We start from the raw sequence: 17,203 nt of genomic DNA, 5'->3' as shown, positions 1-17,203 counted from the left end.
GTCCTGTGGATCGGCTTCCCCGCTGACGAGTGGGTCCGCCCCCAGGATCGCTAACGCAAACCGCTGTACAGGTACGGCAATTTGCGGGAACCTTCTGCCGTATATCGATGGTCGGCATATGGTTAGCATCAGAGGCTAAGAAAGGACTAAATATGAAGGATAGGAGTTAAAGAAGAGAGGTAGTAGCAGAGAATGTAATAAGAAATGGAAGAAAAAAAAAAAAAACAACAAAAAGGCAGTAGTAAAAGGAAAGAGGTCAGGACATGAAAGAAGGATTTAAAGGAATCAGGTGAAGGAGTAATGAAAATTAGCAAGAGCAAAAAGGGTGTACTGAATGAGGGCAGATTTGATATAAAAGGTGTAAAGGAAAAGGGAAGAATAGAAGAAAAAAAAGCGGAGATAAAGGAAAGTTGGAGGAAAGAAAGACAGGTAATGCAAGGAATTCATGGAAAGAAAAAAAGTAAGGAAAGAAGGAGAAAGAAAAAAAGAGTGAAGGAATAAAGGTTGGGGGAGTAACTGAAGGCAAGTGGCAAAGGTAGGTAAGGATTTAGGGGAAAGTGCAAGAAAATTAAAGTATGAAGGCCAGGAAAGAAGGGAGGTATAAGAAAGAGAGGGTAAGGGAAAGGGGAGGAAGTGAGGTAAGGAAGGCCGCAGACAAGAAAGGAAGAGAAAGAAGTAAAAAAAAAAGAGGGAAGAAGATAGGGAGTGTTAAAAGTGAGAGCAATAAAAAAATGAAGAAGTGTATGAGGCTTTATTATAACTATAATTATTTTTCTTTAAAAATACTATAATTATAGTTGACTTAATAAAGCGCATAGTACGAAACATGTAGTCATGGCAATCAAATAGCTTGTGTTCCACCCCGATTCCCGGTGTTTCCCCCGCAAGTGGCGCCTGTCCGGCTGATATCACCGCTCCGGAACTACAGCAGAGTCCTTTCATACTTGCACCGGCTGGTTTCCGGCTTTGTGCACACACTGCTCAGCAGTCCTGGGAGACTGACCTCCTTGCACTCGTGTTGCTTGCTGCAAGGTGCCCTTGTCCACTCCAGCCCAGGGGGATGTAAGCATTTAATGTACTTTGTTTCTCGGTTATCAATACCAATACCAATTATCTGTTAACCCTTTCTATACTGGATGTTCACCTGACTTATTTATCCATTGCATCCCGGTGTGGTTCATGCGCTGCCTTCCTCATATACTTTTTTTAGGCTTTATTATAAGCTTACCTGTAGGTAAAAATCACAAATGGACTTTACTACCACTTTAAGATTGGATAGCATAGAAATGCAGGGGAGAAAATGAAAAAAGGGTGGAAAAAGGATTGGAAGAAAATAAAAATGCAGGGAAGGTGAGGGCAATGATCAAGCTTGACTTAGACAGAAATCGAATACCTACAGTATTTACAGCCTGTGCCTAGGCTCTAAGGGGGGTCCATAAGGACATCCAAACATTTTGGTTTCTGCTCTTCAGCATCTTTGTGGTCTTTAGCAAAAAAAATTCCCTTTCGTTGAACAATAGAAGGGTAAGAAGAAGATGCATTGAGTGCATTTAAGAACCAACATTTAACGTCTAATTGTTCATGGTAATGTTGTAGTGTCCCTGGAAATATCCCAGCACCTCCATTTCTGACACAGCAGCATATAGTACCCGGAAATATCACACTTTCCAATTTATATCTCAGTAGTAGTGTGTTTTTGTAAACATCCGTCTTCTCATCTTTAAGTGCCGATTCACACTGCAGCGGCACGACTTCAGGGGCGACCTGTGAAGTTGTGTGCACCGCGACTTCGGCGCGACGTGCACGGACTTCATAAAATGAATGTCTATGCAAGTCGCTCCAGGTCGCCCCGAAGTAGTACAGGACCCTTTTTCTAAGTCGGAGCGACTTGTGTCGCTCCTATTAGAACCGTTCTTGTACTACACAATGGACCGCGACGGTGCGCGACTTGTCAGGCTGACAAGTCGCCTGACAAGTCGTACTGGTGTGAACCGGCACTTACTCAAGAGTTCCCCCATTCCCGATCTGATCTTGTCCACTAAAAACAGATGGATGAGGATTTGCTTATCATTCCTGGTGGATCGGATCGCAGTTGAGTGTAAACAGACAGGCAGTCCATTTACATCTGACCACCTATAGAGGAGGTGGGCTGTGTCTGTGTCTGCTCTGCATAAGCAGAGCAGACATAGACCAGCCATCTGCCTGCTGAGCGGGGATCAGTGGACAGATTCCCCGCTGAGCAGATGGACTCTAACAGAGCTCGCCCCATGAGTAAGGAGCCTAAGATAAAGTGATTCTAAACCTAATTTTTTATTTTATTAATCAGGGATGCGAAAATCATATCGCCCTATGACGGGGATATGCAGTTCCGGGCGCCGGGCAGGGGAGTTTTGTTTAACATTTAGCCCTGCTGCAGACACCAGAGCTAGATTGCTGAAGTGAGAACACCCCTAACATTTTTGTAAATATTTTATTATATCTTTTCATGTGACAACACTGAAGAAATTACTCTTTGCTACAATGTAAAGTAGTGAGTGTACAGCTTGTAAAACGGTGTAAATTTGCTGTCTCCTCAAAATAACTCAACACACAGCCATTAATGTCTAAACTGCTGGCAACAAAAGTGAGTACACCTCTAAGTGAAAATGTCCGAATTGGGCCTAAAGTCTCAATATTTTGAGTGGCGACCATTATTTTCCAGTACTGCCTTAACCCTCTTGGGCATGGAGTTCACCAGAGCATCACAGGTTGCCACTGGTGTCATCTTCACTTCTCCATGACCACATCACGGAGCTGGTGAATGTTAGAGACCTTGCCCTCCTCCACCTTCTGTTTGAGGATGCCCCACAGATGCTCAAAAGGGTTTAGGTCTGGAGACATGCTTGGCCAGTCCATCACCTTTACCTTCAGCTTATTTAGCAAGGCAATGGTCATCTTGGAGGTGTATTTGGGGTCGTTATAATGTTTGAATACTGCCCTGTTGCCCAGTCTCCAAAGGGAGGGGATCATGCTCTGCTTCAGTATGTCACAGTACATGTTGGCATTCATGGGTCCCTCAATGAACTGTAGCTCCCCAGTGTCAGCACTCATGCAGCCCCAGACCATGACACTCCCACCACCATGCTTGACTGTAGGCAACACACACTTGTCTTTCTACTCCTCACCTGGTTGCTGCCACACACGCTTGACACCATCTGAACCAAATAAGTTTATCTTGGTCTCATCAGACCACAGGACATGGTTCCAGTAATTCCTGTCCTTAGTCTGATTGTCTTCAGCAAACTGTTTTCGGGCTTTCTTGTGCATCACCTTTAGAAGAGGCTTCCTTCTGGGATGCCATGACGACCAATTTGATACAGTGTGAAGCGTATAGTCTGAGCACTGACAGGCTGACCCCCTACCGCTTAAACCTCTGCAGCAATTCTGGCAGCACTCATACGTCTATTTCCCAAAGACAACCTCTGGATATGACGCTGAACATGTGCAATCAACTTCTTTGGTCGACTATGGCAAGGCCTGTTCTGAGTGAAACCTGTCCTGTTAAACCACTGTATGGTCTGGCCACCGTGTTGCAGCTCAGTTTCATGGTCTTGGCCATCTTTATGTAGAGAAACAATTTATTTTTTTCAGATCCTCAGAGAGTTCTTTGCCATGAGGTGCCATGTTGAACTTCCAGCGACCAGTATGAGAGAGTGAGAGTGATAAACCAAATTTAACACACCTGCTCCCCATTCACACCTGAGACCTTGTAACACTAACGAGTCACATAACACCAGGGAGGGAAAATGGCTAATTGGGCCCGATTTGCACATTGTCACTTAGGGGTGTACTCACTTTTGTTGCCAGCGGTTTGGACATTAATGCACTTTTGTGAGATACTGTGTGTGTATATATATATATATATATATATATATATACAGTGGGTACGGAAAGTATTCAGACCCCCTTACATTTTTCACTCTTTGTTATATTGCAGCCATTTGCTAAAATCATTTAGGTTCATTCTTCTTCCTCATGAATGTACACATAGCACCCCATACTGACAGAAAAACACAGAATTGTTGACATTGTTGCAGATTTATTAAAAAAGAAAAACTGAAATATCACATGGTCCTAAGTATTCAGACCCTTTGCTGTGACACTCATATATTTAACTCAGGTGCTTTCCATTTCTTCTGATCATCCTTGAGATGGATCTACACCTTCATTTGAGTCCAGCTGTGTTTGATTATACTGATTGGACTTGATTAGGAAAGCCACACACCTGTCTATATAAGACCTTCCAGATCACAATGCATGTCAGAGCAAATGAGAATCATGAGGTCAAAGGAACTGCCTGAAGAGCTCAGAGACAGAATTGTGGCAAGGCACAGATCTGGCCAAGGTTACAAAAAGATTTCTGCTGCACTTAAGGTTCCTAAGAGCACAGTGGCCTCCATAATCCTCAAATGGAAGACGTTTGGGACGACCAGAACCCTTCCTAGAGCTGGCCGTCCGGCCAAACTGAGCTATCGGGGGAGAAGAGCCTTGGTGAGAGAGGTAAAGAAGAACCCAAAGATCACTGTGGCTGAGCTCCAGAGATGCAGTCAGGAGATGGGAGAAAGTTGTAGAAAGTCAACCATCACTGCAGCCCTCCACCAGTCGGGGCCTTATGGCAGAGTGGCCCGACGGAAGCCTCTCCTCAGTGTAAGACACATGAAAGCCCGCATGGAGTTTGCTAAAAAACACCTGAAGGACTCCAAGATGGTGAGAAATAAGATTCTCTGGTCTGATGAGACCAAAATAGAACTTTTTGGCCTTAATTCTAAGTGGTATGTGTGGAGAAAACCAGGCACTGCTCATCACCTGTCCAATACAGTCCCAACAGTGAAGCATGGTGGTGGCAGCATCATGCTGTGGGGGTGTTTTTCAGCTGCAGGGACAGGACGACTGGTTGCAATCGAGGGAAAGATGAATGCGGCCAAGTACAGGGATATCCTGGACAAAAACCTTCTCCAGAGTGCTCTGGACCTCAGACTGGGCCGAAGGTTTACCTTCCAACAAGACAATGACCCTAAGCACACAGCTAAAATAACGAAGGAGTGGCTTCACAACAACTCCGTGACTGTTCTTGAATGGCCCAGCCAGAGCCCTGACTTAAACCCAATTGAGCATCTCTGGAGAGACCTAAAAATGGCTGTCCACCAACGTTTACCATCCAACCTGACAGAACTGGAGAGGATCTGCAAGGAGGAATGGCAGAGGATCCCCAAAACCAGGTGTGAAAGACTTGTTGCATCTTTCCCAAAAAGACTCCTGGCTGTATTAGATCAAAAGGGGGCTTCTACTAAATACTGAGCAAAGGGTCTGAATACTTAGGACCATGTGATATTTCAGTTTTTCTTTTTTAATAAATCTGCAACAATGTCAATAATTCTGTGTTTTTCTGTCAGTATGGGGTGCTATGTGTACATTCATGAGGAAGAAGAATGAACCTAAATGATTTTAGCAAATGACTGCAATATAACAAAGAGTGAAAAATTTAAGGGGGTCTGAATACTTTCCGTACCCACTGTATATATATATATATATATATATATATATATATATATATATATATATATATATAGAGAGAGAGAGAGAGAGAGAGATAACGTTTGGGGGTTCTATATAGAGGAGGGATAAACTCCATTGAAAGAGTGATTGCTTTGTTTAGTCTGAACAGTTACCACTGATTATAGAGTGGACCATCACTCCTCCAAGGACACTAGGTTAACAGGAACATACCTGCTGTGGGAGGGGTTGTGCACCCTAGGGCAAGAGTTCTATATCACCAGGCCATGACCCCCCGCCAGGCCACAGAATCCCTTCTCCCAACCCTCCAGTTAGCTGCAGATCCCCTAACCTCCCACAGTGACTCCCAAATTCTATAATGCCACCTAACCTTAAATAGTGGCCTGTAGTGCCCCTCAACTTCTCACAGTACACCCTGGCCCCTTAGGAGCCCTCAGTCCCAACAGTGCCCCCATAGTTCCTCCCATACTGCCCTTCCAAATCCCCCAGCCCCCTGTAGAGACCCCATCCCCCTCAGTTGCTCCCAGAAACCACAAGGCCACCAAGTCTGCTTTAAAGTCCCATTACTCCTCCAGAACCTCCATCCCCCCACAGTGAATCCCAGCCCCATCCAAAAATTTCAATACATATTTTGCATTACCATACTTTTATTTTGTATTACTTTTTTTTTTTTTTATATATATATTGTTGGGGCATAGAAGGTTTTGGAAGAATTTACTCGGGCTCTGTTATCACTTACTTAGGTTGAGAACCACTACCCTCACTACCCTAGGAATGATCTCTATTCTTGTTTGCAATAGTGTCCATCCTCCTGCAGGTGGAGAGTGTCACTTGCCACCATTGCCTACTACCAGATGCAGCATCTCACTTGTGCCATCGCCACCTGCCACTAGATGCAGGGTGTTACTTGCCATCGTCCCCTACCACCAGATGCAGTGTGTCACTTGCCACCATTGCCTGCCTCCAGATACAGTGTGTCACTTGCCATTGCCTGTCTCCAGATACAGCGTGTCACTTGCCACCATTGCCTGCCTCCAGATACCGCGTGTCACTTGCCACCATTGCCTGCCACCAGATCCAGCGTGTCACTTGCCATTGCCTGCCTCCAGATACAGCGTGTCACTTGCCACCATTGCCTGCCTCCAGATACAGCGTGTCACTTGCCATTGCCTGTCTCCAGATACAGCGTGTCACTTGCCACCATTGCCTGCCACCAGATACCGCGTGTCACTTGCCACCATTGCCTGCCTCCAGATACAGCGTGTCACTTGCCATTGCCTGCCTCCAGATACCCCGTGTCACTTGCCATTGCCTGCCTCCAGATACAGCGTGTCACTTGCCACCATTGCCTGCCTCCAGATACCGCATGTCACTTGCCATTGCCTGCCTCCAGATACAGCGTGTCACTTGCCACCATTGCCTGCCTCCAGATACAGCGTGTCACTTGCCATCATTGCCTGCCTCCAGATACAGCGTGTCACTTGCCACCATTGCCTGCCTCCAGATACAGCGTGTCACTTGCCACCATTGCCTGCCTCCAGATACAGCGTGTCACTTGCCACCATTGCCAGCCTCCAGATACAGCGTTTCACTTACCACCATTGCCTGCCCCTAGATGCAGCGTGCCATTTGCGGCCCGGTGTCTGACAGGCCACGGACCGGTACGGGTTGGGGATACCCTGTCCCTGTGTATCTCAATGCACAATAGCGTAAGAGCTCACGCACATAGGGCTTAAAGTGTTTGTAAAGATTCAAATTTTTTTTTCCTTTGACCTGTTAGGTTTTTTGTTTTTTGCCATGTATCCCATAGAAGACATTTCCCCTCAATTCCTGTCCCAGTTGCCTAAACAGGAAGTGAGAAGAAATCCCTCCAAAGTGGGGGATCCCTGGTTGTCACTAGAACTGGTGTCCCCATTGGAAGATTTTCTTCCTATTCCTGTTCTGGTGACAGCCCAAAATTTGGGATTATCTTTTATAGAGAGGGTGGATTTCCCTAATGGGGGCACAGGCACCAATAAGAACTGATAGGTGTTTTAATTCCTCTCCACTCTATCCCAAACTAAATAAAAAGTTTTTCCTTTAGTTATACTTTAACTTCCTCAGCGGTGTCACAGACAGCAAAAAAAAAACTGGTACAGCTTCTAATTCTTCCACAAGTTATCCAAAATGAAAAAGAAATGTTTTGCCTCGAGTTTGGCTACACAAACACTCCCATATAAGACAAGCCTACCCCCCCCCCCCCCTACTCCCCCCACTCTGCAAATAACATGACCACCTTCCCCACCACCAGCCTTACCCTTACGTCAACTCTAGAGGGCGCCTTCGCCACGTTACCGCCGTGCGTGTCGCATTGGCTTCTGGGAGTTGTAGTTGCAGTGTGAGAAATAACGGGAAACCTCCGGAGACAGGACTACACTTCCCACCATGCAGCGCGCCGCCTACTTTCCTTGAAGCTTGGAGAGGTGCGAGAGGCCGAGCGCAGAGAGGGATCCCAGGGGGACCCGGACCGGCCACTCCTTGTGCTGTGTGTGTGGCTGCCTCCCGGGGCCCGCTACCTGATGACATGATTCATGGGGATGGGCCTGCAGACATGGACGAGCCGGAGATACACGATGCCGAGTGAGTGACCGGGGAGAAGGAGGAGGGGGGACGGGGCTCCTCTGTTATATCTATGTGCGTCTAGAGTGTCAGCTCTGCGGTCTGTGTGAGAGAATGGAGGGAGGGGGCACTGTGATGGCTGGGGGGCAGACTGGGACAAACCACAATACCTGTGTGTGTCTATTCCATATATTATTATATTTGTATTTATATTATATTTATATTTATCCCTCATGTAACAAAAAAGAATATATATATATATATAGAGAGAGAGACTAGAAATGTCACTGCTGAACCCCCCCAGATGTTTATATAGTATATTATAGCGCTTTCAATTTACACAGCACTTTACATATGTATCCCACCCCCCACTCTTTTAGGACTGATCCATCTCACTCTTACCCCCCAGGGCTCCATTCCTGCACCACATACATGGCCGGCCCCCCAATTCCTGATCCACCACTGCCCATATGTGCCCGCCCCCCCGTTCCTGCACTACCGCTGCCCATACGTGCCCGCCCCCCCGTTCCTGCACTACGACTGCCCATATGTGCCCCCCCGTTCCTGCACTACCACTGCCCATATGTGCCCCCCCGTTCCTGCACTACCACTGCCCATATGTGCCCCCCCGTTCCTGCACTACCACTGCCCATATGTGCCCCCCGTTCCTGCACTACCACTGCCCATACGTGGCCCCCCCCTCCCCTGTTCCTGCACTATGACTGCCCATATGTGCCCCCCCCGTTCCTGCACTACGACTGCCCATATGTGCCCCCCCCCCCCCCCGTTCCTGCACTACCACTGCCCATATGTGCCCGCCCCCCCGTTCCTGCACTACCACTGCCCATATGTGCCCCCCCGTTCCTGCACTACCACTGCCCATATGTGCCCCCCCGTTCCTGCACTACCACTGCCCATATGTGCCCCCCGTTCCTGCACTACCACTGCCCATACGTGGCCCCCCCCCTCCCCTGTTCCTGCACTACGACTGCCCATATGTGCCCCCCCCCGTTCCTGCACTACCACTGCCCATATGTGCCCCCCCCCCCCCCGTTCCTGCACTACCACTGCCCATATGTGCCCCCCCCCCCCGTTCCTGCACTACCACTGCCCATATGTGCCCCCCCCCCCCCCGTTCCTGCACTACCACTGCCCATACGTGGCCCCCCCTCCCCTGTTCCTGGACTACCACTGCCTATACGTCGTCTCCCCCCCCCCCTCCCCCCCAAATGCTAGTAGTAGATTTTTGATCAAAAATTCTCATTACATAAGATAACTTGACAATTGAAAGTATTTCAAAACTTTTTGTTTATTTTTAACATTTTGATTTTGAAATGAATGAACTTCCTTGAAGGAAAACCAACCTCACTGTAGGGCCCTTTTAACATTTGTGAATGGGACCATTAGTGGTTACATGTGGGAGACCTAACGGGGGTTCCCGTTGACCAGCTGCAGGCGGCAGCCCCACAGACAGGGCAGTTCAATTGCAGGTATTAATCCATGAGCTGTTACATGCCAGCGTCTACATAGGAGCTGTCAGCCTCCAATTGCTTTCAGTGGTACTCTGACCCTTGCGAATCGTCAGGAACCCCCTCTGGGTCTCCTGCATGTAATCGCCAAAGACCTCATTAGCAAGTGTTGTTGGGGTCTGAGAAATTCATTAATTCGAGAGAAACTTTTCATCCTTTGCCTTGAATTTTTTCCTCATTGATGTCGAAGCTGAACGTTGATTTGATCCCAAGTGATGATTAGAAAATGAAACGAATGTTCCTAAAAGAAAACGCTACTAGTGTACACCTCAACCACTACTTCACCATTCCAATGCCCAGCCTTGCCTGTTCTCTCTCTCTTTCCCATATAGTATATAATGTATATGTACTGTATGTGCACTCATTGCTATAGTGAAGAATGGATTAGGGGGTCATTCACCCACCACATGCAAGAGCTTTGTTTTTAGGCAATTGAGGCACAGCGGATGCATGGACTCTGGAGGATGGGCTCGCAGGCAAGGGTGCATAGAACCAAACGCCCACCGATCACAAATTTGCTCTGATTGGCTCATCACAGGCTCCTCTGAGAAATCCCTGGGTGCTAGTTTGGCTCGTTGCACTCCTGCAAGTCAGTTAAGCCTCGTACACACGCAACGATTATCGGCCGACCGATCGGCCGTCTTTTGTCCAGTGTTGTGTTGGTTGAAATGTGCTCTAGACTGCACACAAATTTTCTCGGCCAACTTCAGAAGTGATGTCATGTGCTGGTTAACTTTCCGTGTGTTTTTTCTTCTCTGAGCATGCCCAGTCTTGCTCATCAGATTTTTGTCTGCCGAAATCTGTACTGACTGACGGAAAATCGGCCGTTCTAAAAAAAAAAATTTTATAGCCTGCACACCAGATTTTGTTCGGCCGAAAAGCCGGAGTCGGTTGTCGGAATCATCATACTAACAAGCCGAAAATCGGCCGATTGGACGTTGGCCGAAAATTCACGGCCAACAATCGTTGCGTGTGTACGAGGCTTTAATAAAGAAAATGAATCACTGCCCTCTGGGCTACTGCAGTGTTTCTTATTTAAAGCGGTTGTTTACTGGAAAAAAAAAAAAAACCCTGCAAGACAGACATAATGAGCTAGTATGCATCGCGGTGGCCGCGATGATGTCGCTTTCCGCCAAGATCCGGTGTTCTATGAAAAAACCCTACCCGTGAAAAATTCCTACCCTCGTCACTTCCTGTGCACATATGTCATTCAACAGCTGAGCCGCTTCCCACTGCGCATGCTCACAGCTACGGAGGGTAGGGAATTTTCACGGGTTACTGGTTTTTAATGTTACACCGCATCAGCTGTTGCCGCGCATACATTAAAATCCTCTCCGCTCCAACATTAAATCATCTGCTCCAACCAGTCAGACTTCCCTGATCTCAGCTCCAAAATGTAAAAGCGGCGGCCGGTCTATGAAAATATAAATCACGGAGCCGAGATCATGTGGGACGGCGCACCTGCTGATGAGTGACGCGCGGCAACAGGGAAATCTGAGGGTTGAAGCGGAGATAATTTAATGTAGTGGCTGCCCATGTGCAGTGGGACGCGCGGCAACAGCTGTAACGTTAAATACTACCCCATGAAAATTCCCTACCCTCCGCAGCTGTGAGCAGGCGCAGTGGGAAGCGGCTCAGCTGTTCAATGACGTACATGCACAGGAAGTGACGAGGGTAGGGAATTTTCACGGGGTAGGGTTTTTTAATGTTACACCGGCAAGCAGCTCTGAAGGTCCGCCGCTGCATGCAGGGCAAATATCTCCTAAACTGTGCAGGTTTAGGAGATATTAATTGTACCTACAGGTAAGCCTTATTATAGGCTTACCTGTAGGTAAGTCACAAAAATCGGTATACTACTGCTTTTATAAGAACTATCAGGAATCGCCTCAAATATATTTTGTTTTTGGATTATTGGAAGGTACAATTTTGGATCTACAGTAATATGCAGGTTCCTTTTACAGCCTTGTTGACTTCTCTAAATGACACATATTCGACTATTAAAGATGTAAAGTTATGTGGAAGCGAGTGTTGCACTCATAATATTGACAGATTTGTAGGAGGTCACACACATGGCTTGAGAAGGTCTCCGTACGTTGCCAGAACCTTCCCTTTCTATAGTCAATCCCAGGTGTTTTGTAACCAGATCTTCCTACAACTACTTCCTCCTTCTTTGTCCCGTTGCAGGTTTAGTTCTCTTCACTTTATTAGATACAGGCAGAATACTGCTGTTCTCTGTATCACCTGACTTCTTCATTGCCTTGTATTTGGAAGTTAATAAGTGCTGCTGACATGCTGTGACACAACAAGGTGGGGCCCTGGATTTAGAAGTGCCCTGAAGACATGTATTCATGGGATCAGTTAGATGAGGGAGCTCATGTTTCCTCTTGTTATAGGATATTCACCAGCATTTTCTCTTCTAGTTTGCTTACAATATACTGACCTCTCTTTAAAAGTCTGATGGTATAGGAGATTTGTAAAGAAGTGTACATCTTGTTTTACACATCAGCGTTTGTTTTGAGCGGGCTTTTGCTCTACCTGTCGGTACAGTTCTATCCAACTCTCGGCCATTCCATGGGTACTATGTCTGATTTGTTTGGGAGCGTATTCCATAGAATTTTCATGGCAATTTGTTTAACGAGGTATTTCACTAGGTCTTTTATCAACCTCCCCCAACTGCTTGCTTTGGAACCAACATGCAGAATGTGATAACATACGAGGTGTGTCTAATAAATTCAGTGAATGGTATCAGAAAACAAACAAATTACTTTTTATTGGCCGTCCTTCATAAAACACTTTTGGCAACGTTCATAAAGCTTCTGGAAACTGTCAACAAAGATCTCTTTAGGAATTGCTTGCAGAACCGATGTCACACATACTTGGATTGCCGCCATGTCTGCAAGGAAAAGGTGATCAGCTTTGTCTTGACCTTGGACTTTTGCAGGCCACTCTTTTTGGGTCGTGGGGAAGATGGGTGAACGCCATCCATTGATTGCTGCTTGGATTGCGGATTGAACTGGTGGCACCAGGTCTCCTCCCCTGTAACAATGGATCCTGGTCAGACATAGTAATGAAATCTCCAGAGGTTTCCATCCATTTTGCTTTCTGCTCGTCTGTCAGCTTGTGCGACACAAACTGGGAACAGATCTTCCGCTTACCTAAATCTTTGCGGATGATGGTGCGCACCTTCTCCTTGCTAATGGCCATTTCCCTGCTGTCAATCGTAGTCAGTCACCGATCTGGTGCCAGCATTTGTTGCACTCAATCGATCATGTTTGGGGTTCTGCTTGTCACGGCTGACCCAAATGTGGCTCTTCCTTGGTCGTTTCCTTCCCATCGCGAAAGCATTTGAACCAATCATAAACGCATTTTCTGCTTACGGCTTCCGTCCCGTACACTTGCATCACCATTTCATGAATCTCAGTCGCAGTTTTCCCCAATTTGTAGCAGAACTTGATGTTCATTCATTGCTCCATTGCACTGTGTCCCTATCTCTTCGCACTTGCTACATTGCAGCGGGTTTACCCTGACTGGCACATGTACTCCATGCTAGATGGCGCTTCTCAGTGTGTCTCTGGATAGCCATGTGCATGCTTGCATACCTGGCCCATGTTGCCGTTGAGATATTGGACCATTCACCCAACCTTTTAGAAAAACCTTGTATGTGCATAGCCAAATTGTTCGCATGTACTAAGGTCCATGTCTTTAGAGTGTGGGAGAAAACCCATGCAAACTCCATGCAGATAGTGTGCTGGCTGAGATTTGAGCCAAGGGCCCCCAGTGCTACAGCTAAGGCTGGCAATGAACGGTTCATATCTTGGCTGGTTCAGCAGGAATGGACTAATATTCAAACCATGTATGGGCAGGCTGAATGTACCAAGTTGATCGATCAACTTGGGTGCTACCAGCCTGCTGCATTCTGCATGCGATTATCGTTAGTAGCTGGTAGCAATATTCATCGTGTTCTCCTGGCGGATACGGCTTCTCCTGAATTCGGGCCTCTATCCTTTCCTATAAAAAATTGGCAAACTTCATGTCGTTTTAGGTATTACAATTCATGCATTGTGTACCTGAAAGCATGTTTATGGTTTGAAGCAAGAACAAGGTGTGCAATGCAGCTCTGCAGTATAAACAGCTTTAAAAATTGATGGGCATTGTCTGTATGTTGTGTTCTCAATGTGGCAGATGGGGGTTGTTCTGCTGGCATCATGAAGCATGAAAGGAGCTGATTGTGAAAACTATTTTAAGCTTTTTTGTTATTAACATGTCTCTGACATTTCTAAAATACAGTATATTGGAGCTTTGAACACTGTAGAATAACAGGTGTTATTGTTTCGCCAGTGGGCCAGTGATATAAATATGTACAGTGCCTTGCGAAAGTATTCGGCCCCCTTGAACTTTGCGACCTTTTGCCAAATTTCAGGCTTCAAACGTAAAGATATAAAACTGTCATTTTTTGTGAAGAATCAACAAGTGGGACACAATCATGAAGTGGAACAAAATTTATTGGATATTTCAAAATTTTTAACAAAAAAACTGAAAAATTGGGCGTGCAAAATTATTCAGCCCCCTTAAGTTAATACTTTGTAGCGCCACCTTTTGCTGCGATTACAGCTGTAAGTCGCTTGGGGTATGTCTCTATCAGTTTTGCACATCGAGAGACTGAAATTTTTGCCCATCCCTCCTTACAAAACAGCTAGAGCTCAGTGAGGTTGGATGGAGAGCGTTTGTGAACAGCAGTTTTCAGTTCTTTCCACAGATTCTCGATTGGATTCAGGTCTGGACTTTGACTTGGCCATTCTAACACCTGGATATGTTTATTTATTTGTGAACCATTCCATTGTAGATTTTTCTTTGTTTTGGATCATTGTCTTGTTGGAAGACAAATCTCATTCCCATGATGCTGCCACCACCATGATTGTCAGTGGGGATGGTGTGTTCAGGGTGATGAGCTGTGTTGCTTTTACGCCAAACATAACGTTTTGCATTGTTGCCAAAAAGTGTTATTTTGGTTTCATCTGACCAGAGCACCTTCTTCCACATGTTTGGTGTGTCTCCCAGGTAGCTTGTGGCAAACTTTAAACGACACTTTTTATGGATATCTTTAAGAAATGGCTTTCTTCTTGCCACTCTTCCATAAAGGCCAGATTTGTGCAGTATACGACTGATTGTTGTCCTATGGACAGAGTCTCCCACCTCAGCTGTAGATCTCTGCAGTTCATCCAGAGTGATCATGGGCCTCTTGGCTGCATCTCTGATCAGTCTTCTCCTTGTATGAGCTGAAAGTTTAGAGGTGCGGCCAGGTCTTCGTAGATTTGCAGTGGTCTGATACTCCTTCCATTTCAATATTATCGCTTGCACAGTGCTCCTTGGGATGTTTAAAGCTTGGGAAATCTTTTTGTATCCAAATCCGGCTTTAAACTTCTCCAACAGTATCTCGGACCTGCCTGGTGTGTTCCTTGTTCTTCATGATGCTCTCTGCGCTTTAAACGGACCTCTGAGACTATCACAGTGCAGGTGCATTTATACGGAGACTTGATTACACACAGGTGGATTCTATTTATCATCATTAGTCATTTAGGTCAACATTGGATCATTCAGAGATCCTCACTGAACTTCTGGAGAGAGTTTGCTGCACTGAAAGTAAAGGGGCTGAATAATTTTGCACGCCCAATTTTTCAGTTTTTTATTTAACAAAGTTTGAAATATCCAATAAATTTCGTTCCACTTCATGATTGTGTCCCACTTGTTGGTTCTTCACAAAATATTACAGGTTTATATCTTTGTTTAAAGAGGTTGTAAACCCCAATTTTTTTTTTTTCTTTCAACCTGCAAGAGAAACACATAATGAGCTAGTATGCATCGCATACTAGCTCATTATGAAACACTTACCTTAGAACGAGCCCCCGCGTGCTGCCCGCTTACCTGTATGCCGCCTGCTTACCTCACTCCCGCGCGGGAGCCGACGGGTCACGGCATGGGGCTCTGAAGGAACGGCACCAGCGGCTGTTCAGAGCGCATGCGCCAGTGACTTCACTGGCTGCATGTAAGGTAAATATCTCCTAAACGGTACATGTTTAGGAGATATTTACAGTACCTATAGATAAGCCTTATTATAGGCTTACCTATAGGTACAACTTGCAGAGGAGGGTTTACTTCCTCTTTTAAAGGCTGAAATGTGGCAAAAGGTCGCAAAGTTCAAGGGGGCCGAATACTTTCGCAAGGCACTGTATCTAGGACATTTCTAAGGCAGGAAAAGCCTGTATGCTTTTTAGATTGATGTGCATGGTCATTGATAGACCACCTGTACTTTGTTCCGGGTACTGTATATAACACAGCTCTTCTTTGGTACTCAGACTAAATAAGCGCTATGTGTAAAAAGTATCTAAACCTTCCAACAACCATTATCACAAATGATATAATGAAATTGTACCGCTCATTACCTGCTGTAACCTAAAGTACAAATAAATGTGCATGTTTTTAAAAAGGGGAAAAAAGCTCCGCAAAGCATGTGCTTTGCTATAATGTGTGCGTTTTTTACCGCGATTTTTACAGCGATTTACAGGCGTTTTTTGTGCAGGCGTTTTTAGATTGAATAGAGACCAATGGAAAACGCCTGTAATCTGCCCAAAAAGAAGCTCATGTACTTTTTTGAGCGTTGGGCGTTTTGCTTACAGCGTCAAAACGCTCAGATGTGAACAGGGGCCATTGAAATGAATAGGATTTGTCTTGTTGGGCGTTTTGAGAGCTGATCCTAGAGCAGAAAAACTCCCCAAAACTCCTACATGTGAACGGAGCCTTACTCCTCTGGGCCTTTCGTTAATTAACCACAATGCACTCCCTAAGGCTCCATTCACACCTATAAAGTTTGCTTTTGAGTGTTTCTGTAATGCTTTTTGTGGGGTTTTTAACGTGATTTTGCCGCATTTTTATTTTTAGGAAATTTGTTGGGCAGCTCAAAACATGCAAAATCATGACAAAATTGCGGTAAAAACGCTTTTCTGCAGCTTCTCTGTTTGAAGTCTATTGAACGCAAAAAAAGCACTGTTTTGCATTTTAAAAAAGTCCCTATTCCTTTCCAAAAATGCATTGATGTGAACGTGTTCCATAGGAACCCATGTTAAAAAAAAAAAGTCCCGCAATTCTGCAAAAAACATAAAAAATGCATTGGTGTGAATGGAGCCTAAAGCCTGGTACACACAGCCCTAGTATCAGCAGATCTAATAGTAACAGACCGACGTTTAGCCTGTTTGACAGATGCTGGCCTAATGTCCGGCTTCTGTCGAACATTGATGCTGGAAAAACCACAGCCGATGAGCACTGGCAGTCTTCCTGTCAGAACACAATAGATAAGTGGGGAGATCGTTGTACTAATGTCACATAGTACATCGGCTCCTCAATTTTGTGTGTTTTTTTTTTTTCCCATGCCCGCTGGATTGAATGAAAAAAAAAAAACTTAGTGTGTTACTAATCATAAGGCCTCATGCATTCTGTGCGTTTACTTTTTGACCCCAAAACTCCTGGCA

At 45.6% G+C, this 17,203-nt stretch overlaps 1 protein-coding gene across 3 annotated transcripts in view; it reads left to right on the top strand.

Annotated features, from left to right (window-relative positions):
* Positions 1-7,957: 7,957 nt before the first annotated feature.
* BNIP2 (BCL2 interacting protein 2) overlaps positions 7,958-17,203 on the top strand; it is a 127,898-nt gene continuing 118,652 nt past the window's right edge. For 2 of the 3 annotated variants that reach the window (XM_082255889.1, XM_082255888.1), the window contains exon 1: positions 7,958-8,172. In XM_082255889.1, coding sequence (XP_082112015.1) covers positions 8,117-8,172 — 56 coding nt within the window. In that variant the 5' untranslated portion in view covers positions 7,958-8,116. The remainder of the gene's footprint in view (positions 8,173-17,203) is intronic. The other variant, XM_082255890.1, reaches the window with a different exon arrangement.

Source organism: Pelophylax lessonae (assembly GCF_965119305.1).
Source record: "Pelophylax lessonae genome assembly, chromosome: 4".
Taxonomy (NCBI): Eukaryota; Metazoa; Chordata; class Amphibia; order Anura; family Ranidae; genus Pelophylax; species Pelophylax lessonae.
The sequence above is the reverse complement of the archived record's forward strand: the minus strand, read 5'-3'. Positions and strand labels throughout refer to the sequence as shown.